This window comes from Schistocerca nitens, chromosome 4 (assembly GCF_023898315.1).
Source record: "Schistocerca nitens isolate TAMUIC-IGC-003100 chromosome 4, iqSchNite1.1, whole genome shotgun sequence".
In the NCBI taxonomy this organism is placed as follows: Eukaryota; Metazoa; Arthropoda; class Insecta; order Orthoptera; family Acrididae; genus Schistocerca; species Schistocerca nitens.
The window spans coordinates 552,958,258-552,983,323 of NC_064617.1; the positions used below are offsets into that span (position 1 = coordinate 552,958,258).

The 25,066-nt window shown below is 42.0% G+C and overlaps 1 protein-coding gene across 1 annotated transcript in view; it reads right to left on the bottom strand.

Annotated features, from left to right (window-relative positions):
- Positions 1 to 779: 779 nt before the first annotated feature.
- Positions 780 to 25,066, bottom strand: part of LOC126251824 (acetylcholinesterase-like) — a 78,243-nt gene continuing 53,956 nt past the window's right edge. Inside the window, exons 7-10 of the mRNA XM_049952486.1 lie at positions 24,678 to 24,859; positions 16,819 to 16,948; positions 9,539 to 9,677; positions 780 to 1,304 (exon numbers count right to left, since the gene is read on the bottom strand). Coding sequence (XP_049808443.1) covers positions 1,139 to 1,304; positions 9,539 to 9,677; positions 16,819 to 16,948; positions 24,678 to 24,859 — 617 coding nt within the window. The 3' untranslated portion in view covers positions 780 to 1,138. The remainder of the gene's footprint in view (positions 1,305 to 9,538; positions 9,678 to 16,818; positions 16,949 to 24,677; positions 24,860 to 25,066) is intronic.

The window sequence follows — 25,066 nt, forward strand, 5'->3', positions numbered from 1 at the left end:
TGTTCATTGTACAAATGCATAAAATAAATACGATAAATATGTGTATGTTTACGTCCTGTAAACGGTCGCCGGTGCAAAATCTCCTTCTGTGAGGCTTGCCTTTACTGACGGGGACAGAAAAATCGATGACTGCTTATTTATCAGTGAGAGAAAAATAATTTAACGATTTTGAAAATCGTATACGCCCTCTATTTGAGGATGATATTGTATGGAATCATTACTCTCAGCACACAAAAGGGATTTACCTTAGCGAGAGAGGCACGAACGGATTATCTTCTAGTACCATATGCCATGATTATGGTTAGTTTCATGACCTAGAAAAAAAAGATACACCTATCTCGCTTTAGATCGGTGTGCAGGAGGCAGAGGACTTCTCTGATGAATGACCTGTAGAAAACTGTTATTATGTTTTGACCGTGAAATCGTGAAGTTAAAGATCACAAGCTCTTGAAAAGGGTGAGAATCACTCTTAATTTATACATACCGCGCAAGCAGCCATTGTGACACAGTTGAAGCCAGCCAGTAATTAATCGGTTTTCACTTACCTCCTTTTACAGCGTCGAAGAACCGTCTTCTCTACAATAAAAGGTACCACAGGACAACAACAATTTTGTACACCGGTTTCTTCACTCAAATGGTTATCATTAAATAATGGACGGACATACTCCCCTCCACCCAAGTTCTATTCAACTCTAAAAAAGATACCAGAATGTGACAAAAGAAGATTTACCTTCATATAACTACTATTTTTCTACAGAGATCACAATATACCATCTGGCACCAAGTTATTTATTGTAACGTTTCTGAATATTGCTTTCTCAACAAACCTCTGCACGCTTATCGATCAATGTTAACGTCATTTCAGACATCTGAACATTACATGTATCAGGAACGAAAGTAAGTAACGAAAGCTTTGTAGAGAGCAAGTGATTAGGGGTATAGCTTTCTAGTTACAATAACCAATACTGCGAGCTAAATACGTTTGAATAGCCAAACCACAAAGAAGACATCCTTTCACATTATTGAAATTAAAATGAATGTGTGTAATCTGTAATCCGTTTTTATTATCACGTCAAACAATATTATGAAGCAACCCTGACAGTGCGGTGTCTGCAGAGTGTGCTCTCATCAGTAGGCCCTATGTTCCAGGGAACGGTTGCAGCGGTACATTCTCGTCCCAGAAGTCCATGCTCTCCTTGTCCTTGTCGTGGCCGAGCGTGATGTTGGCTTGTATCAGAAGGTAGCTCCTCCTCGTCATGTCGTAGGGATCCCAGACCACAGGATCTGCAACTGGTGTCGGGTTTCTGCGGAAAATATGCACTTATTACTAAATCTTAACTTTGTCCACTTCTGATAACATTTTGTCCGTCTAATGTATTGACTGCTGCATTCGACTTGACATTCTGGTTGCAAAGTAGTGTAAGTAGGCTGTTTAGGTTTTTATGTTGCTAACGCCATGTAGCGCTCTATATGAAAATCACTGACTGTGCTATGTGAAGGCTGTAGTTGGTTTGCATTGTTAGAGTAATATTCGCCATTGTAGTGTTGGGCAGTTGGCTGTTAACAGCGCGTTACGTTGCTCAGTTGGAGGTGAGCCGCCAGCAGTGGTGGATGTGGGGAGAGAAATGGCGGAGTTTTGAGAGCGGATGATCTGGACGTATGTCCATCAGAGACACAGTAAATTTGTAACACTGGATGTCATTAACTCATATATATATTATGACTTTTGAACACTATTAAGGTAAATAGATTGTTTGTTCTCTATCAAAATCTTTCATTTGCTAACTATGCCTATCAGTAGTTAGTGCCTTCAGCAGTTTGAATCTTTTATTTAGCTGGCAGTAGTGGCGCTCACTGTATTGCAGTAGTTCGAGTGACGAAGATTTTTGTGAGGTAAGTGATTTGTGAAAGGTATAGGTTAATGTTGGCCAGGGCCATTATTTGTAGGGATTATTGAAAGTCAGATTGCGTTGCGCTAAAAATATTGTGTGTCAGTTTAGTGTTGATCAGAATAGGTAAAGAGCGAAATGTCTGAGTACGTTCAGTTCTGCTCAGCTGTTTGAAAATCAAATAATGTAAGAGGTTTATCTGCATAGTAATTCATTAATTTTTCTAAGGGGACGTTTCAGTAGGTTCTCTGTACTTATTTTATACTAGCGGTAGCAAACCGGAGAAGCAAGCTACGTAATGAGAATATAGTTTCTGGTCCTGTCTGTGAACAAATCTCTCGTTGTCCTGCAACTGGTTACAACTTCAGACACAGGCCAATAAAATGATATCTAACATAAGTGACATACTGGGTTTGAGTTACCTACAAATAACAGGTAATGTGAATGTCTACATTACTTTTAAGTACTAATTTGCCTGCTATTGCGTGTGCACTTTTATAATAATCTGTTGCAACTGTTTACATTGTATTTTATTCAACATAATTGAGGTACTTTGTGAATGGTCACAAAAAGGAAGGACATTTGTCAACACACGTTCTTGCTCCCTATCACGTGGCTAGTCCTTATTGATCAAAAGTCAGTGTTTCGGAAAACAGTTTCTGTGCTTGTTATGTGATCTAAACTACACGGTCCAGTCAAATTAATGTGATCACTGCCTGTGCTTGACATCAACGTGCAATAGCCAATCACAGACGTCAGGTGGCAGCACTAGCAGTGGAGGGTATATAAAGCGTGTCGAATGGGGGTGGTGGACGCGGTAAATAGTGCACTCGCTGTCATAATGCGGAGTCGGAGCGATTTACTGACGTCCAAAATTACATTGTCGTTGGCTTGGGGACGACGGGTGGTAACATTTCCTAAACGTCAAAGTCTGTAAACGGTTCACGTCCGCCGGCCGAAGTGGCCGTGCGGTTAAAGGCGCTGCAGTCTGGAACCGCAAGACCGCTACGGTCGCAGGTTCGAATCCTGCCTCGGGCATGGATGTTTGTGATGTCCTTAGGTTAGTTAGGTTTAACTAGTTCTAAGTTCTAGGGGACTAATGACCTCAGCAGTTGAGTCCCATAGTGCTCAGAGCCATTTTTTTTTTTTTTTTTTTTTTTTTTTTTTTTTTTTTTTTTTTTTTTTTTTTTTGTTCACGTCCGGCTGTGATTAATTCATATTGTGTATGGCAAAATGGCGCCATGCAAACCAGCGCAAAGGAAATTGTGGTGCACCACGGACTGTAGATCACACAGGTCAACGACGACTGCTGAGATAAGTACGAGCGAATAGACGTTCAACTGTTGGGCAGCTGACCGTCGGAATTAACCTAGGGAATAACGACAGTGTGTCCTCAACGATCGTTCAGCAAACTTTGCTGTGTATGGGTCACCGCATCAGGCGCTTTGTTTATGCACCCACGTTGACTGCTGTTCCTTGGGACAAAGTGCGGATTTTGCACGCCCATACCTCAAGTGTACGCTCTTTCAGATGAATCATGTTTTATGCGCAATCGGACGGACGGCCGCTGGCGCGTACGTCGTGAAACGTAATCTCGTCGTCCTGGAAGGCACAATAGATCATCATAAGTACTGTATGCGTCTGTTCTTGGGGACCATGTCCACCCCTTCATACAGTTTGTTTTTCCTCGGCACGATGACCACTAGCAGCAGGACGATGCCACGGGCCACACAGTCGGCAGTGCACGGACGCGGTACGAAGAGCACTGCGATAAGCTTACCGTACCCTCCTGGCCACTAAACTTTTTCAGGCTTAGCCCCAACGGAGAATCCGTGTAACCATATCGGTAAGGCTGTCTCCACCTTGGCTCGACGACCGAGAAAAGCAGCGCAAGTGGGCACAGCAGTGGATTCGACCCTGTCTGTACTTTCCAGAACAACACTGAATCTCTTCCTATTCGTCTTTCAGCGGTCCGCTCTGCAAAAGATGGTTATTCAGGCTTCTGACTGGTGATGACATTAATGTGAGCGGACAGTGCTATACCCTGTAGAGGCACGTCATTGTTTAGTGTTGTTACCGAAAATGGAGAAAGTTTCTTGGCCAATTTACTTCAGATATTCTAATCAGCTCTTGGACAGGCATAGGTCACATATTTTTATAACGTATGGTACATAAATATGTAGATAGTACACTACCGTTCGTAAAATGTGAAACACTCAAAACCAAACCTCCAGATGCCAGACACTCATATCGTTACGAAGCGTTGTATGTAGGTAGAGCATCAACCAAAACACCGATTACTTCTCGTTAAGTGCTTTCGTCCAGCAGAACATGCGTAAACGGAATTTAAACATAACACTAGAACTGCGGGGATCAGGAAAGGCGTGCTTGTGAGTGTCAGTTTTGTAGTTCTCTCGTGGGTGCGTTAGTACAGCGTAAAGTCTTCGTACCCCAGTTTCTGAGTTCAAGCCCCACTGTCGACTGTTTGTGTTAACTATTGTATAGGAGAACATTTTCGTGGCATATAAAAGGACTTTTCGGAGTGTGCAGCAATGTTCTTTTGGCAGTTTGCTTTCGCTTCGTTAGCTGGAAGTAGCAAACCTAAGTACATTTGTATAGATAGATGTAGTGTTCTGTCGGACATGTGTGGCAGAACAGACACCACTCGTGTTGAAGCAGCTAGTGCATTTGCAGTTTCACAGAATATTCATAAGCAAACGGAACACTAGAACAAGGAAACAGTTGCATCACACGTAAGGAAGTATTACCAACCCCCTGTAACACTTTCACGCATAATACAGTAAAAAAATTGTTATCTTTGGTGAATGAACCCACGACCCTTCGAACGACAGTCTAACGCTTTCCCACGGAAGTTACTCATATTACTTATAGTTACGCTCTTTCTGTGCTGCACACTTCTGGTGTTACTTTTAACTAACCTTAACGCCCGTTCAGCTGGACGACAGCACATACTTAGTACGAACTAAATCTGAGTTTTGGTTGATACTCTATCGACTTAGAACATTTTGTATTAATCTGAGTGTCTGACATCTGGAAGTTTGGGTGTCAGAAGCAATGTTCTGCAACATGCCACAACAAGAGGACGTGCAGAACAGCAGAACCATAATAAGTTATTTAAATGGCAGAGAGATGATGTGCACATAGGCGCTCTCTTTTGTGTGAGTGTAGAAGTCAGTGTTTCGCAACGGTCAGTCGGTGCGGAGCCGTCATACTAAGTAAAAACGTAAAACCAAGTGCCACTATGTCTCCCCGACGTCACAGGATGGAATATCGGCATGTGATTCCGTTCGAACGATGCAGAATGTTTGGTCTCTGTGAGGCGCATTTGTAATTCCTTAATATTGCGGCTCGTAGACGGCACGCTTCTTCGGCAGTGAGGGGTATGTGGAACCAGTGGAGAGAAGAGAGCCGACGGGGTACTGGACGACACATTGAGACGAAAGAGCGAGAAGACCGCCGTCTCGTCGGCTTATTCCAGAGTGTTGGCGCGACGTAGGCGCGCTGCAACGAGTATAGACACGTCTGAATCGACTGTTCGACACTGCCTTCTGTGAGGTTGACTGGTGGCACGCGTGTAACTGTGTTGGCTTCCACTGACCAGACCCACCAATGCCACAGACTGTAATGCGCTTGTGAACACCGACTCCGACACGCTGAGTGGATGAATGTAGTGTTACACTTGTCCTACATTGATGGCCCCATACGTGTTCGATGCCGCCGTGGTGAAAGCTATTGGGCAGACTATTGTTGAGTTGCAATGAGGAGAAAGGCAAAATAGAATGGTTTGGGGCGCCATTGCCTATAACACGTGACCTCGCCTCTTACGTCTTGAGATCAACCTGGACCGCTACTACTGCATCAGGGAGATTTTACAGCACGAGGCACTGCCTTTCCTGCAACCCGTTTCAAATACCATATTTCAGCAGGACAACGCCCGACCACATGTGGCGAGGAACGTGCATGCCTTCTTCGAAGACGACGGCTACTACAGCTTTCCTGGTCTTCCCGTTCGCCTGATATGTCGTCCATGTGTGGGATTTCTTCAGCCGGCAACTTGCCCGCTGAGGTCCTCCTTCAGCCACGGTCGATGCATTGTGGACGCGCCTACGAACTACGTCGCAGAGTATTCCCCAGCAGCATATTCTTTCTTTACCATGCCACGATGTCTACTGCCAGTGATAGCAGCACATGGTGGCGCTACTCTCTAAGTTATATTGAATTTTCACCGTCACTTCCTCAGTCACTGTTTTCATCTCACCAATGGTTTTGGTGTTATCGCTATTCACCTTGTCTTTAATATAGCCCCATAGAAAAGAGTCGCAAGTGTTCTGATCTGCAGAATATGATGGCCAATCGAGGCCCACGCCAGTCGCCTATGGCCACAAAGTGCTCCTCCAGTATATCAAACACGCTCCTGCTTCAGTGGCGTCGAGCTCAGTCTTGCATGAAACACGATTGTCGAAATCAGGGTCACTTTTTATAATGGGGACGAAAACATTTTCCAAAACCTTCACATACCGTTCGGTATTCACCGTGCCATCAAGGAATATCGCATCGATTATTCCATGACTGGACATTGCATATCACACAGTCACCCGTTGAGGGTGAAGAGACGTCTCGATCGCGAAATTCGGATTCTCAAATGGCTCAAATGGCTCTGAGTACTATGGGACTCAACTGCTGAGGTCATTAGTCCCCTAGAACTTAGAACTAGTTAAACCTAACTAACCTAAGGACATCACAAACATCCATGCCCGAGGCAGGATTCGAACCTGCGACCGTAGCGGTCTCGCGGTTCCAGACTGCAGCGCCTTTAACCGCACGGAAATGCGGATTCTCAGTCACCTAAATGCTCTAGTTCTGCTTATTGATGAAGCCATCCAAGTGAAAGTGGACCTCATCGCTACACAAAACCATGCGTGCGCATGTTAATTCTCATCATTCCCCGCAGCAAACTTCGCGGTTCGAACGTCCTAACACAAGCCGTTCAGATGTTATGACGATTTATTTTAATATAGTTCGATAATTGTCACCACGTATTTTTAGCAAAAATCTCGAAAATTTCCTGATCGATCTATTTCCAGTTTTTACATGACACTGATAAACGTTTAGAGGGATGTAGGCTATACATTTTTAAACGACAATTCGCAGTTTATCTTTTAATACCGTTCGCAAGAAAGAAAATGCTGCGCTGTGCTGTACAAATGTGCCGTTCCTAATTCTTCCTCGCAGGCAGTTTCAGCTACTATAGTAGAGCGCGTAAACAATTGGGCTACCTACTTGTTTCTCCCACATACATTTCTAGCCCTTCTATATAATTTCTAGCCACACGACATTTAATTTTTTTTTTCAAACAAAAATTTTATACATAACAACATGCTATGCAGTTTTTTTCCTCGCCATCGGTTTTACAGGAAACAGGACATTTGCATTTATGGCTTAGTCCAATTATCGTCAGAATACTCCTATGGAATCTGAACGTCTAAAAAACTTAATCCCACCCATTTTCAGATTAAAACTATGCGAAATAATGTCGTTGAAGCTACGATACTCACAGATCCTGCAGCTGGAAAGGTCTCTGTCATACCCCATACACGAATGATCCCAACCAATTTACCTATTCATTGTAATCGATTTCAGTTTCCAGTCAATGTTCCGTTTGCAATACGAATAAACAAGGCTCAGTGTCAGATAGAGGAGGGTAGTAGTGAAAGGAGAACGAGAGGGGGGCAGGGAGGAAATGGATAGAGAGAGTCGGCAGGAGATGATGTATAGAGGAAGGGGGAAAGGAGGAGGAGATGGACGAAGAAAGAGGGGAGGAGGTAATGGACGGAGAGCGAGAGGGGGGAGAGGGACAGGACTTCACGATGTATCTCCAGCTGCGAAATTTTGCTGTGTTCACTAGTGAAGCTACACAGTAGAATAGCTTTTACTTAATGACTTTCCTTTAATGTTCCAATTTTTTCGTATTCCTTACGACTGTGAAATGTAAAATATTCGGTCTAAGGCGCTGCAGTCATGGACTGTGCAGCTGGTCCCGGCGGAGGTCCGACTCCTCCCTCGGGCATGGGTGTGTGTTTGTCCTTAGGATAATTTAGGTTAAGTAGTGTGTAAGCTTAGGGACCGATGACCTTAGCAGTTAAGTCCCATAAGATTTCACACACATTTGAACATTTTTTTTATAAAATATTTCTCACTTCATGACATACTGGTTAGCCTTCATAGAGATGAAGTTTTAGTCGGTACTTCCTTGACAAGACAAAATTCAGATCCCTGTTCCGTTAACATCGTCATATATTGAAAGTACAGCTGATTCCTGCTGATACACGACGATCTTCTCAGCAATAAATTGCGTGGAAACGGTGAAAAATTTTAGAGTTGGTACATCCTTTAACTTCAACTTAGGAGTCCGTACCTCGTCATCCTCTCTTGTGCTTTCCAGGACTTTCTTAGCCTGTCTGTAGACATTCATTGAGCTAAATGTCCTCCGTGTTTCCATTCCATTTTCAATGCAGTCATAATTATGCCTTTCACTCTATTCAGTTTCCTCATACATTTATTTGTTTCCCTCTTCATTCTAGTAATACGCTTCACGCATCTCACTATTTCTCATTGAAGAACCGTCATTTTTGGGATAATTTTAACTTTCACTACTGCTATAAGTCAGAATTGGCAATCCACACTGACTGCCAACATTCCGTTTCATTTACAACGGAAACTTAGTTTAGAAAATCCTATTATCTTCATTTTCTAAGATGCTGAACATGTTGCTTAGTTACTTTGAAACAACTATTGATTCTGTTTGAAACTTGCCGTGATGTTCTGACAATCGTTTAATATCTCTAACTTTTTTTTATTTTTCTTGTTGAGTATAAAATCTATCTCAAAATTTTCTCCATGCCCTTATCAACTTACTCAACTTACTGTAGCATATGTCTTGTTTTTAACTGCACTTTTTATTACACTTCCTTTTAGCCTTTTAAATCCCCATTTGATTATATTTCGCTCCAGTTCCAGCTGTACTAACCAACATGGAGAACCTAAAGTTTTGTAACTTACTATTCCTCAGTAATACAAGCAGTTGGGATTTAGCTTCTTAATGTATTGGTGACATAGCAGTAGAATCCTAACATATTTTGTAAGTATCTTCATTTAGTATTTGACCAGCCGTTGTGTCACTAATGATAAATTTAATCGAGAGAGTAGCAACAATATGCACCTTGTACAGCCCGCAAACATATTACGTGTTCCTTGTAATAGGCGGAAAAACCGTAATGGTGTCCTGAGAAAGATCGCCGGCTTCCCACATGCAGAGACATGTAGCTTTGCCTTCCGGGGTTGAACTCATAGATTTTGTCATCTCAGTGAGTGAGTTTCCCAGTAGTTTTACGGGTAATTATACTGAATATTTGGTGCTAGTAAAAGGCAATTGAAAGTAGTGTAAATAGACATGGACACTTTGTTTGGCAAATGAATTTAGTTTTAAAACAGAAAGAAAATCAGTTAGCGTCCTCCACGTATCACCCTTCATTAGCAGTCACGTAAATTATCGAGGCCTTGAGTCCTAAACGATTATAATATTTTATTTTAAGTCTTGAATCTATTTTGAATGTGGAATATACACATACCCGTATTTCGCAAAGTTGGTCCAGAGGCGCAAAATGTTTCTTCGTACTTGATCCTCTTCTGATTCTGGATCCAGATTATATCTAATGTCTAGATCTCTCCGCAGGAAGAGGAATTGTAGTTCACCGCCATGTCCAACTCCTACAACAGTAACAAGCATACACTTTCTTTTCACTAACTCATTATCGTGATTGACTTATGGAAATATTGTACTTGTGAGAGTTCGTCGACTTAACGTATAAAATAAGTGCGCAAATACAAGTGCATGGAATGCGTAGTTGTCGCTCCCGAAGAAACATTTAACCAACCTTTTGCGCTAAGTATAAGTACTTTAACTATGTTTAGTTTAGCTGAATGCTGTTATGTATTAGGGGTAAACAAAAAGTTTCCGTCAGTTTGAGAGCGTTGCTGCAGGAAATAGGCAACGTAGCGCGACTCCGATGCTGGCACGTAAGCACCGACATGTAGACAAGGGATTAGTGCGGCATAAGTGTCTTTCCGACGAGCGTGCAGTAATTGCGGAAACTGGAGTCGTTATTACCAAACGCGTCCGAACAGGACCACCGTGATATTCTTTTCTTTGCTACCGAAAGACAAACACCAGTAACAACCACTGGAGAAAGAAAGATGATCATGGGGCAGCATGTCTGTCGAAAATCACCGTTGTGAACTATTGCGACAAGGGGTGCTGCCTCTATATTATAACACACTTCATCATAGAGCAAACGTCGTAAATCAGAAGTTACGCTAACTCAAGTTGGAGTCTCTTCCACGTAATTATCGCGCCTTCAGTCCTCTAAGAAAGGCTTGAAGGGTCGACGATTCTTGCCGGACGAGGATATACAGTAGGCAGTTACGCACCTCCTCACGTTTGCAACACACGCTATTTTACCAAAAGGGTATCTTGAAACTGGTGCCTCGGTGGGATGATTACCTCAACGCTCAACACGATTTCGTCTGATTTAAATACCGATTCTGGTCTGTACGGCCTCCGAACGGAAACTTTTTGATCGGCCCTTACGTTCACATCACACAGCAGTGATATCTGCTGGAAGGCTTCAAAACGATATGCAAAGTTGTGATGTTTTGTATAATCAATGTTTCGAATGTTATGATGCCATTCTCCATGTCTTTCTACCTTGAAATAGTCTTCCTACTTCTACGTAAATCAAATTACTTATCCATGTTGTAGATTTTATTTGCACCTGCCATTTTCTCCCTCTGCTTGTCTTTCCAGTGATAAATATGGTACGCTAATGTAATGTATTTATTCATATGGTAAGAGCTTTCTATAGGGTCTTTCCCATAGCCTATGATGTTACATGTCTCTAGGCTATGTACCTCTCTGCACACTTAATTTTTTAACTTTCTTCAGTAGTACCTTCGGTTTCCAATGGGCACCGTGGTGCATGCAGAGAAGAACGCCGAATACAAGGAAACGATGAAGTAAAGCGGAAAACTTCATACGAATATGCAAAGTGGCCGCCACAGGAGAGAGGGGCGAATTCATTTAGCTCAGTGAGCACTGCCCACACTTCTCACCGCCGGCAGGCAGCTCTGGCGATTTATCCACATAGGTGCAAGCGGGAGAGCGCATGGGCTCTCAGAGTCAGAATTCGTGCTGGAAAGGAAAAGAACAGCTTGTAAACAATGTCGTTCTGTTTTATGCAGTTTACAGATAAGTTAAGTACATCCACTTTTACTACATTACACAATTGACCTTCTTCTTCTGTGCTGGATGTACATGCATTGCCCGAACTCTTACGGGACTCGGTAAGATTGCCTGCCGCGAGCAATGAGTGCAATGGGCACGAGCACTACGAATGTAGTGTGTGGACATTAAAGTTGGGAATGTGGGTCTCACGGGGAGTGTGCAAGGGATAAATCCCTGCAGTCGCACTATCGTCTGTGCCCTCGGGTGCTCAAATGGATACAGCGTCTGCCATGTAAGCAGGAGATACCGGGTTCGAGTCCTGGTCGGGGCACACGTTTTGGACTGTCACCGTTGATGTATATCAACGCCTGTCGACAGCCTAGTATATTGATTTAATTATCATTTCATAACTAGAGGAGCTCTGCAATAAATTTCAACACGTAATGGAGGATATTCAGCTGAAAAATCACAAGTATTGGAGGTATACGTGGAAAACGCCCGAAGACACGGGAGATTCCAGTTGGATAGCACTGTGCTCAGACTAATTCCGAAGTCTGATACTGGGTTGTAAGGTGTACCCAGGAGTAGATATAGACTCAGATCACAATTTAGTAATGACGACGAATGGACTGGAGTTTAAGAGAATCGTCTGAAAGAACCTGTGTGGTAGGAAATGGGATACATAAATACTGAGAAGTAATTAGATGCGTTTGAAACTCGATAAGGCTGCGGATACTGCAATAAGGAATACCACAGTAGGCAGTTAAAATGAAGAGGAGAGGACATTTCTAAAACGAGCAATCACAGAGGATGAAAAGACAGACGTAAGTATTAGGAAGGCAAATGAAGAGAATCATTGGTTAATAGATGAAATATTTCAGCCTATCGGTGAAAGAAGAGCGTACAAATTGGAATTAAAAAAATAATATACGCGGCGGACAAGAATAAATGCTTGCAGGAAAGATGTGAAAGAAAGAATTGTCGAATGGAGTTAAAAAGGACACATTGCGCGCCAAGGTATTTCTAGGAAATCTCTCACACGGAAGCATTTGACCACTAGATTGTTCAAAAGCGTTCACCGTTTGATTTCAAACATAAAATATATATTTATCGTAATCATTCAGAAAACAATTTCTTAATTAAACAATCGTTTAAAAGAAGGTTAGTTTCAACTATCTACACCACTGGCCATTAAAATTGCTACACCACGAGGATCACGTGCTACAGACAGGGAGAAGATGCTGTGATATGCGAATTATTATCTTTTCAGAGCATTCACACAAGGTTGGCGACGGTGGCGACACCTATAACGTGCTGACATGAGGAAAGTTTCCAAGCGATTTCGCATACACAAACAGCAGATGACCGGCGTTGCGTGGTGAAACGTTGTGTCTAAGGAGGAGAAATGCGTACCATCACGTTTCCGACTTTGATAAAGGTCGGATTGTAGCCTATCGCGATTGCGTTTTATCGTATCGCGACATTGCTGCTCGTGTTGGTCGAGATCCAATGACTGTTAGCAGAATACGTAATCGATGGGTTCAGGAGGGTAATACGGAACGCCGTGCTGGATCCGAACGGCCTCGTATCACTAGCAGTCGAGATGACAGGCATCTTATCTGCATGGCTGTAACGGATCGTGCAGCCACATCCCTGAGTCAACAGATGGGGACGTTTGCAAGACAACAACCACATGGACGAACACTTCGACGACGTTTACAGCAGCATGAACTATCAGCTCGGAGACCATGGCTGCGGTTACCCTTGACGCTGCATCACAGACAGGAGCGCCTGCGATGGTGTACTGGACGACGCACCTGGTTGCACGAAGGGCAAAATGTCATTTTTTCGGATGAATCCAGATTCTGTTTGCAGCATCATGATGGTCGCATCCGTGTTTGGCGACATCGCGGTGAACACACATTGGAAGCGTGTATTCGTCATCGCCATACTGGCGTATCACCCGGCGTGATGGTATGGGGTGCCATTGGTTACACGTCTCGGTCACCTCTTGTTCACACTGACGGAACTTTGAACAGTGGTTGTTACATTTGAGATGTGTTACGACACGTGGCTCTACGCTTCATTCGATCCCTGCGAAAACCTACATTTCAGCAGGATAATGCACGACCGCATGTTGCAGGTCCTGTACGGGCCTTTCTGGATACATAAAATGTTCGACTGCTGCCCTGGCCAGCACATTCTCCAGATCTCTCACCGACTGAAAACGCCTGGTCAATGGTGGCCGAGCAACTGGCTCGTCACAATACGCCAGTCACTACTCGTGATGAACTGTGGTATCGTGTTGAAGCAGCATGGGCAGCTGTACCTGTACACTCCATCCAAGCTCTGACTCAATGCCCAGGCGTATCAAGGTCTTTATTACGGCCATAGATGGTTGTTCTGGATATTGATTTCTCAGGATCTATGCACCCAAATTGCGTGAAAATGTAATCACATGTCAGTTCTAGTATAATATATATGTCCAATGAACACCCGCTTATTATCTGCGTTTCTTCTTGGTGTAGCAGTTTTAATGGCCAGTAGTGTATTAACACAGAATTTGCTTTACCAACCTCAAGGCTAAGTAATGTAATCAAATAATAACATCAAAATCAAGATTCACAGGTTGGCCAACGCTCAGAATAATATTATCAAAAAAATATTTAAAAAATCAAATTCATTTGCTGCGTGGGACCATCCCCTTGAGTACTAGTAGTTGAATAAAAAGACTGCACGCTTTAAGAAAATTTGCTGGATCAAAATCACAAGAATAATTAACATTGATCCATAAAAAAGGCCTGAAAGAAATAAGGTCAGGACAACGTAATTATAGCGAATGGAAGACTAAACCATACAATTATATTCACACAGTAATAGATCAGATACAAAAAACTCAAACAGCACAGTAAACAACTTCTTGCAAAATGAAAAAAAAGAGTTAGTTTCAGTTATTACATGAAGTATTAAATGCCCAAGGCCAGTTTTCAACTACAATAAACAACAACTTAACTTTGACAATTAGTTGTATGGACTTGTTGCAACAGGCACAATATAGAGGCAGAGTCCCTCTGGGATGGTTACAGACGACAAGGCGTGTCGTCCGATGTCTAGGTGTCCGGATCACAGATGTGGGGACAGGGCAGCCCGACCGTCGCATCCACCCAGGCGTTGACTATTGACGCAAGACCGGTAGTCCCACCCAAGCGCGTACAGTAAAAACTACGATGGGAGGCATACCTTGGATACAAAACCTTATCAGTCTAAACAGAAGAGCTGAAAGCCGTACGCCAAATTAGAACTTCAGTATGAATATAAAATTTTCTTTAGTAAAACCCTGCACCAGGCCACTAGGCTTGGGACTGACACAAATTCGAGCTATCGCACGAAATACGTGGGCCTTACTGTCTTCAAACCTCAGTAACGTGAAGAAGCTTGCAAGCACGAAGAAATGCAAATTAATCTGCGGACTAGGCAGCAAAAGAAATTTACATGAATTTTAAATATACAATTGGCAATAAAATATTAGCTAGGACATACATTTACGTTACCAAAACTTATAATGCCTCACCACACGCTACACGCTAAAGTCCGTAAGGTAAAACAAGACAAATTAAGCTGCTATAGCTTACAGTTTCCCGTAGTTTCAGCTGTGAGCACGAGTAAATAACAACTCATATTATAAAATCACTCAGCTATCTTCACTTACTGTTATTTGTATTTTGCCCATACTGAGCCTTTTATGCTGAGATGTTTCCCACACCACCTTGTGTTGTGACTTTATATGTAAGAGTGATTGTCTGTGTGTGTGTTCTGTTATAGTGAATACATAGACCGTTGGTGGGACACAGGGCGATGGGTGAAACTGCTTCCAGTCTATGCGCTTCCGTTGTTATGGTGATCTGCTCCAGCTGCTGCAGATGCTGTATTGAAGCTGAAAGTGTTAATCAAAGTTTCTGAGAAATATTCGTCGGGGTTCTGTTGCATAGCAATCAGATTTGCCTTCAGTTCTTAGAAACATTGGTGGCAGAAAAATGATCCGTGAAATGACTTCTTTTCCGAAGAAAGCATCAAATTATTTAATTAGAACTGAATGCTCACGTCGATATTGTTATTGAGCTGGTATTCATTAATGGATCACACTTGAGTATACTTTTTAGGAAATAACATGTACCTTTTTGAAATGAACGAAGTTTTATTGACCTTAGTGTCAATGAAATTCTTTTCGCACATGAATTAGCGATTCTCTATGATAAATATAGATGTATATACAAATTTCTTTCAGCATCGCCCAATGACTTCGATTTATTGTAGACTAAAGAACAGTCATCCAAGCGCACTACGCCACGGAGTATTAAAGAATATTTTTGTTTCTCTTCCTCTCGTACTGCCACATTAATGCATAGCAATCTTATTACATGATATATCATAATTTACACCCAGCAGAATAATTTCCCAGTGATGTAACCATAATTTAAGCTTAGCACATCGTTTGGGAAATACCAGAATACACCAATATTTCCACCAAATGTCTATAGAAATAAATACGTGAATTTAAAACAAATCGCTCGCATTCAAACTTAAACAATGTCACATTAAGTATAGAAGGAGCCAAAGCAGGTGAAGGCAGTCATTTAAAATACAAGCTAAAGCCAATTCTTATACTGGCAATACAAATGCATACGGAGTGCTTGGATCCAGAGTTCAGAACAGCAATACCCTCTCTTCCAGAACGTCGCCTTTGTTCTCCGCATATATGGCTGTGATGAACGAATGAAAGGCGCCAAAAAGCTGTTCTGCGTGTCAGCCAACATGCAACAAAACACGGCATGGTCAGCAGGACGTGGCCACTGCAGAATGCAGCCAGCCCCCACAGCCTGCGGGGCTGACACCGGCGCGCAGCACGCCCAGTAGTGCACCCTCCCTCGTAAACGGTCTTGCAGAACTCGGTGCCTTCACCTCACTGTCACTACGCCAGCTCAAACCGTTGCTCAGTTTACCTCCCAGCCCCAGAGCGCCACCTAGCCACACGCCATGGCAGCGAACCAAAGGTAATCCCACGTTTTTGGATCCCGAGGCGTCTTTGAAATGTCTAAAATGCATTCTGATCGTCAGCTGCTTTGCTGTGTTGACTGACGGTGTCAATGATTTATTAGGAAGATTAGAACTTTAACATTCCAGAAAAGTGATGCTCTACCCACAATTAGTGTACACTAGAGTAACTGAATCAGAGGTGTTGGTACCCATTCTGCAGTTTGCCACATTACTATTTTGTTGAGATTGGCCCCTGCTAGTGATTGGCAATGGTCTCCGCACTGTATTTGTTTAGGTAGTATTCATCTAGTGGGGGACTTCATTCTTATACCGAGATTTTATTGAAGGTGTAGGAGTAGTGAAATCGTCTGAAGGAAACTATAGCTTTATTCAAAGTTTCAGAAATATTAAAATTAACAGTAGGTTCGTTCTTACGAAAAATAAATCACTTCTAATTCTACGTCCACATCTACATCTGTGCTCTGCAAACCACTTTGAAGAATAAGTATGCAAGGAATTCAGAATTTTATCAATACCGTAGAACATTCTCAACTCCCAGAGTATTTATCTTAAAATGTGTCTCTTTTCACTTACCAAATTCATTCACGAAGGTGTCATCTGAATGATAGTCGAACTCGTAGTAGTAGACTGACACGTTAGTTACTTCAGTTATCCTTCTGACCAGCGCATCGGTGGGGTTGAAGAAATTTAAATCTACGTCAAGCTGCAACAATAAGAAATTTATTACTTATGTATATTGAAATATATGCCACGGTTTAAGTTGCGTATTGTTGAATTATCATTTGACCCTGAGTACGACAGTGCTGCGAAGACTTTGTGGTGGTTGTTCATTCGAATCTTGTCAGCGCTAAAAATGTTAATCTTCGTGATTTTCCCGGAAAATTGACGAAGACATAGTTTATGATTTTCATAATCTACTCCGTCATCGTTGATTAAGATCCACATATTTGTGCAGACTGTCATACAATGAAGACGTCTATGTAACCCTGAAAGTAGTCAATACCGGTGCCCAAGGGGATGCCGTGTTCATCGATTTGTAGAAGGCCTCCAATACTCTGTCGCCTAGTGAACAAAATACAAGTGTATGGATCACCGGACTGTCTTCGTCATTCTTGCGAACATAACACAGCACAAAATTCTTAACACAGGGAAACCTTAAGACGTATCAGTAACTAGAGCATGCCCCAAGGGATGTTACGGGATCATTACTGTTCACTACGTATACAAATTACCCAATGGTTACGTCGGAACCTCCGTTAAACAGTTCGCTGCTTAGGCTATTGTATATAGACAATACCCAACGCTACGAACTTATAGCGAAAGCTTAAATACATGTAAAAGGGTCGACGCTTGGTGCATGAATCGGAAATTGTCACCCATTCAAAATAAATTTAACGTATTGCGTAAAAATACGCCGAAAGATCAATTCTTGTTTAACTACACGGTTGCTGAACAGTCACTGGAAATATTCCAATCCATCGAAAATGCACAGAATAATTTTAAGTGTAACGAGCACATAAAGCTAATAGTAATGTCAAATGTCAGACTATGATTCGATGAGAGATTCCTTAGGAAGTACAGTCCATTTGCAAGAAGTAGTTTATAGAACGGTTGTTCGACTGTTATCTATTTCCTCTCAATCTGGGATCCTTACCAGAAATGATTATTGGAAGAATTAGGAAAGATCTAAATAAAAACGGCGCGTTCCGTCACGGCATTAAAAATGGTTCAAATGGCTCTGAGAACTATGGGACTTAACATCTGAGGTCATCAGTCCCCTAGAACTTAGAACTACTTAAACCTAACTAACCTAAGGACATCACACACGTCCTTGCCCGAGGCAGGACCGTAGCGTTCGCGCGGTTCCAGACTGTAGCGCTTAGAAGCACTCGGCCACTCTGGCTGGCGTCACGGCATTAATTGAGCGTAAAAGCGTCATCTAGATAGTCGTCCTACTGCGATGGACGACTTTACAAGAGCGACGTTGTGCACCATGCATCGCCAAAAAACCATTAAGGTAATTGCAGAGGTTCGAGCTCGGACGGTACCTTACGGACAGTCGTTTCCATCCTCCATCCGCGACTGGCGCGGGAACAGGATGTTCCGCAACAGTACCCGCCGCCAAACACATCATAACGTAGCTCGCAGCGTATAAATGTAGATGACACTCTTGACGGTTTGGTGTCTAGAGTATGATGACGGGCGCACAGCCCCACTATTACTGTAAGAAAATCAGTGGGACTATGCAGTAGAAGACAAAGAATGGCAACACAGTAAAACTATGATGTTAAACTAGCGGTATCGGAATTATACAAAACTACATTAAATGCACTCGAAGTCGCGAGTATGGACAATCTGCAGTTGTATAATGGAATGACGACAATGAAAACTTGTGCCAGATCAGGACTCGAACCTGGATTTCCCGCTTATCGCGATCGGTCACCTTACCATTTGGCATTCCGAGCACAACTCACGGTCAGATCCAGACTTCCATATGTCGTCAACCACGTCTATAGCTTGTACTCGCACATCCATCATGCATATTCCCCTACAGGGGAGACGTTTTACTGGAAACTGGCTTGCACGGTGTCGCAATTAGGAATAACACAGGCAGTGCAATATCGTATTATACAAAACCGGTAATTTTATAACCAACACAAATCATGTATTCACACGACGTCACCTTTAAGGACATTTTAACGATGCAGTTCAAAATACACTGTAGAAAAAAAATTGCAACACCAAGAAGTAGTTGTGCGACATAAACGAAATTTGGTACATCTACATCTGAAATATGTCTCTTCAGATTTAGTGCCACTGTGAGGATGCAAATCAGGTTTGTTTTAAATACACGCTGAACGGTCGTGATCTTTACTCCCTTTTGAAATTGGACGTGGTGAGTTGAAGTTTGCCAAGAATGCATTTAAGACGACAAGGACGCCATTATCAGCAGCTCTCTGAGTTTGAACGTGGTCGTGTAAAAGGGCTATAAGAGGCTGGATGTTCGTTCTGTGATACTGCAGAAAGATTTAGCAGAAATGTAGCCATTGTACATGATTGTTGGCAGCATGGTCACGGGAATGTACGATCGCAAGAAGATCTCGACTTGGAAGGCCGCTTGGTACTACCAAGAGGGTTCAAATGGCTCTGAGAACTATGGGACTCAACTGCTGAGGTCATAAGTCCCCTAGAACTTAGAACTACTTAAACCTAACTAACCTAAGGACAACACACACATCCATGCCCGAGGCAGGATTCGAACCTGCGACCGTAGCGGTCGCGCGGTTCCAGACTGTAGCGCCAGAACCGCTCGGCCACCAGCGGCCGGCGCCAAGAGGGAAGACCATCGTGTACGTCGCATGGCTCTGGTGCATCGTATTGCATCTGCAGCTGCAAACTGAGCAGCAGTTGGCACCATAGTCCACAACCAACTGTTACACATCGGTTACTTCAACGACAGCTCCGAGCCAGACGTCCTACAGAGCGCTTTCCACTGACCTCAAACCACCACCATTTGAATCTTCAATTGTGTGAAGCGAGAGCTCATTGGAGGGTAGGATAGATGTCTGGTGTGTTTTTCGGGTGAAAGCGGGTTCTATCAGTGAGGGCTGTTTGTTGTTAAGAAGGAGGCCAGCTGAGGGCCTGCAACCAGTCTGTCTGCTAGCTGGACACACTGAACCTACACTTGGAGCTATGGCCTGGTGAGCGATTTCGTATTACTGCAGAAGTACTCTCTTGGTTGTGCCACGCACCCCGACTAAACGTTTTCTGCCATTCATGAACAGCATTCCAGGGAATATTTTCCAGCAGGTTATCACTTGCCCACATAACGCTATTGTAACCCAAAATGCTCTACAGAGTGTCGACATGTAGCCTTGACCTTCTCGATCACCAGATCTTTCTCCAGTCGAGCACACATGAGACATCTTCGAATGGCAACATCAGCGTCATCCACAACCTGTTTGACCGACCAAGTGGAACAGGTATAGAACATCTCACAAACCGACATCTGGCACCTGTAACACACAATGCACGCACGTCTGCATATTTTCATTCAACATTCTGGCGTTTACACGGGTTATTAATGTACTAGCATTCCATGTTTTCAGTGGCATATCTCGTGCGTACATTAACCCTGATATTGCAATGTTAATCACCTAAATAAGCTACGTAGACAAATATATTCTCCAAATTTCATTACTCTATATTAATTATTGCTTGGTGTTACAGCTTTTTTCCGTCAGTTTATACAGATACAGAATATTATATAATATGTAACAAAAATTTTACGACAGAACTGTTTGCTCATTATCAACTTTCCATGGAGAATAAAATTATGAAAATCGGGAGCCAGCAAGTTAATCACGTTATGCTCCAATATATTTAACATAAAAACGTTTACATATAATTCCGAAACAACACTTTTCAAAACAACAGCTTACAGGAAGCGTCCTTGTGAACAATGAAATCATTGAACTAGTTACATCAGCGCATACCTGAATGCTGCCTGAATATTAAAAACAATATGATGAACGAGAACGAGAAAAGAAACTAGAAAAACTCCAATAAATGACGGAAACGAGCCTAAAACCAGTGATTCAATTACTAATAGTACCATTGTTATCATTTTATTACTATAAATATGTCATTATTATTACTGATACTGCTATGATTTCCCCTTAGGTAATTACACTGGCTATCTAAGAGCGCATCCGAGTTTTACTGAGGAAGATTTTAAGGAAAATTTATGAGCCACTATACAATACAGATAATGGAAGATGGGGAACAAGGCACAATGAAGATCTGTATCGGCTGTTTAAGAAAGCTGATATTGGGAGAGTGATTGGAAGAAGAAGACTACGGTCGACAGGATATGTTCTCCGAGCAGAGGGTACTCTCCTTTAGAAAGTATGAGTGCAGCAGCCAAATGGTGGACGTCTGAGAGGTCGCCGCGAACGAGGTGGAAGGACAAAACGTTAGTGATCTTGGAAGAAGCACATCCAGACGCCCGAGACCAAAGTAAATGGGCAAACATACATACTCATTTTTTTTGATCTTGCAGTTCTGTTCAGTCATGAGTCGTGGACCGGATATGTTGATCATTTCGTTATATTTTATGTTAATGTATATGTATATTTTTGTCCTCGGCGACGGCCTAATGGCCTGTTTATTTGAAATAAATCTGATGATATTGATGGTGATTACGACTACTACCACTACAACTACTAGTTATACCACTATTACTATTATTATTATCATTAATATTGCTAACATCACTCTATATCCCCTCCAAATACTGTGCCTTCTCTAACGATCAAATTGTGGACAGGACATTTAAACCAAGTGTTCTCTCTGAAGAATTATGGGCATTGATGTGTGTACTTCAACAATAGACAGCTGAACTCCTTATGCAACCATAAGCGTTCACAAGAAGGACAAGAGCAGGGACTCGCCGCCCCCTCTCCCTCTTTTACTTATGAACTGCGTGCATAAAGATGATTTCTGTGGGATTTGATAAGTTTTTAATATCATCTATAGAATTTAGTCCAAAAATAAGCAATTCCTTTACACCACAGACTGTGATCCTAGAGTCTTGTCCCCCCCCCCCCCCCCCCCAAGACAAATTTCTGCGGGCGACCACTGTTGTAACCAAGTCGGATTGGTATCCACAGAGAACCCAGATCTACACGTGGTTACTGAATAGAAGCAGCCCTATACCGGCAATAGTCTGGTTGATTGACTTCTCTGACCTTGTAACATCATTTAACATAGCCTTGTCACAAGGTAGGAAGCAAGGAAAAGCACGGGCTCTGTATTCTCCGAGGAGATGCACGTCTACCGCAGGGCGAAATGATAATTGCACCATCTCGGGCAAAAAATTGCGTAGGGAAGTAGTCCCCCATTCGAATGTGCAGGCGCCAACTATTCAAGGGAATGTCGTCTAAATGAAAAGAAATTCATCCCATTAACCATAGTGGTAAGTTAGAGGACTTAAAAAGAGAAATAGAGAGATTAATGTTAGGTATTCAATATATTAGTGAGATATGTTGGCTGAATAACAGGACTTCTTGTCGAGTGAGTACAAACATATCAACATAAGATTTCTGTGAACGGATTTTGATGGTCAAGATAGAGACAAATACAGTACCCACAGTAATAAAAAAAGTCCGCAATACTTGAAAACTCCACAGACGATGAACACGCTGGAAAAATGTGTAGTGACAAAAAGATTATGCTATGTGTTAAGGGAGACAAAAATTTTGTTGAGATGGAAGAACAGCATTCGATAGTGGGTAGAACAAGAGAAGGAAAATTAAAAGAAAACATGACTGGGAAAATAAATGATATGCGAAAGTGCCTGCAAGGACCACAGCCTCACCATTTGCAAAATAATGTATTTAAAAACCATGAAAGAAATAGTTTGCATTAGATGAAGATTGTGCAAACTGAAAGGTTTCACATATATTATAAAATGGTTAATATTTCGAAATTGATACTGGAAAGCATTTCGACTAGCAGAAATGGACTCTGGTCATAAACGCTTTGTTGTATACTGATGCTGCAGTTATTATAAGGTAGAAAATTAAGGAGATGGGAAATGGATAAGTTGAAACAATCCTAGACTGCGCAGTGCCCGAAGATGGCTCATGGCTCTGAGCACTATGGGACTTAACATCTGAGGTCATTAGTCCCCTAGAACTTAGAACTAGTTAAACCTAACTAACCTAAGGACATCACATACAACCATGCCCGAGGCAGGATTCGAACCTGCGACCGTAGCAGTCGCGCGGTTCCAGACTGAAGTGCCTAGTACCCGAAGAGTATATTAACAACCGACTGACAGATATACTGGACTGGAACACAAAAAAGAAAAATTGCGAGCTTTCGAACCAAATAGTGAAGGCAGCAAAGGAAAAACTAAACTAAAACACTGGGCTTAGCAGAAATTCTTCGGAAACACAAGAAATGTGAAATTTAATTCACGAAAGGGCAAATAAAATATGCGGCAAATATAGCAGGATAGTGAGGATACAGACGTAAGGTATATGAGATTGATAGAAAGTACAAAATGACAAAACGGGATTAGCTACAGGATGAAAACAAAACATGCATGAATGTGGAAAAGATTACAGAAAAACTAAATAGATGAACAACGAGAGGTCGTATCACAAGCCAGTACTAAACAAAGAAGGACAGGCGGAAACGGGAGAGGAATGTATGCACAGAAACCTCAGATGAAAATAATGGAATGGAAGGAGGAAGTGGATGAAGATTAGAAGGATCATGCGATATTATTTAAAAAAATTACAGATTTACTGAAGGACCTAGTTAAATAAAGAGTACCTGGTGTAGATGACATCCCTTCAGAATTTTTGGGGTACTGCTGTGAGATTGCACTTGTATCCCCGCTACTAGGTAACGTAATCAGTTTGGTTTTGTGGTTAGAAGTATTCCTGTACTTATAAATTTTATTTTCGTATCTTTTGTAATCTATTAATCGCTCGCTGTCCATTTCCGGTTTCTACAAATCTGCGTAGTAACTAATCCTTACATCCTTTTCAACTTGTTTTCTGCAGTCCATCCATGTACAACGTCTGCGTAGTTACTCACCCTCCCCCCCCCCCTCTCCGCTAAACCCCTAAAACCACCCCACTAAACCAAACATGAACACCCTCGATCACTAAATTGAAGTCCCAAAATAGCTTCTAAAAATCTGTTTCTTCATTTAGTGAAGTTTCTCCCAGATTAGATTCAATACTTTTTCATTAGATTAGCAGTGGGCTAAAATCGTTCGGTATGAGGTCATACGATCTGCACTACTGCATTAATAAGAATTTAAAAATGTTCATGCGGTATAAACATGAAAGAGAACCTGTGTATAGATCAAATAGAACTGGAAGTCATGCTGCCTGTCGTCAAAAAGACTTAACGCTACTACTTTTTATTACGATTCCGGTAAAGAGACAATAGAGTTCTCAGACATAGAATGTGCAGCTGTTTCGTACTCTGATCTAAATTTTAAAGTGTTCAGAATGTTACACCTATTTTTCAACAGGCCATCCATTTTGTACTCTAGAAACGTGAACCTGCCAATTTCTACCACGTTCAAAGTTCATAGTTAACCACATATCCTTTCGTCGAAGAAATACAAATTTCTTCTCGTTGGTCCAAGTAGCTGAAATTGAGGTTCAACTTATACTTTGCTCTAAATACTGGTGTAACTTACAAGCATATCTAATGTGTTTGATAGAGAACCGAACACAGACCAAATCACAACGATTGCCTAAATCAGACGACACCTTTCTAATACTACTATTGCTCCTTCTGGTTAAGGAAATGCATTGTTTCGGTTGATAAAATTATAATGAATATATAATTCTTACTGCGTAGCATGTACACTGAAAAATTAGCTCAACAGTAGTCTTACTTACGTGCACCAAAGGTTCCGGATAATCGGCAGAGATAATTTCGTTTCCAAAATAGAAATTCCTAAGCCTCTCTGCTGCTTCAGTCTGCTCTTCTATCGTCGGCAAATGTAGACAAGGTCCCACTACTTTTTCAAATGTTTTATTGAGGTTAGTTACAAGGTCTGACTTATTTACAATATCAGCACCTAAAAGAAAAAGGTGATTACAACAAACAGCAAAATCATAAAATAATTAACATACCTTATATACCACAGATATTTCCCAAAATAGTGAATTATTAAACCCACGCAGACTCACACCTTGTTGCACATTGTAAACAATAGAGCGCTCAATTCTAGCACGTTCCTAAATTACATTTTAGAGGGCCTTCCTCTATGCGAATTACTTACGTT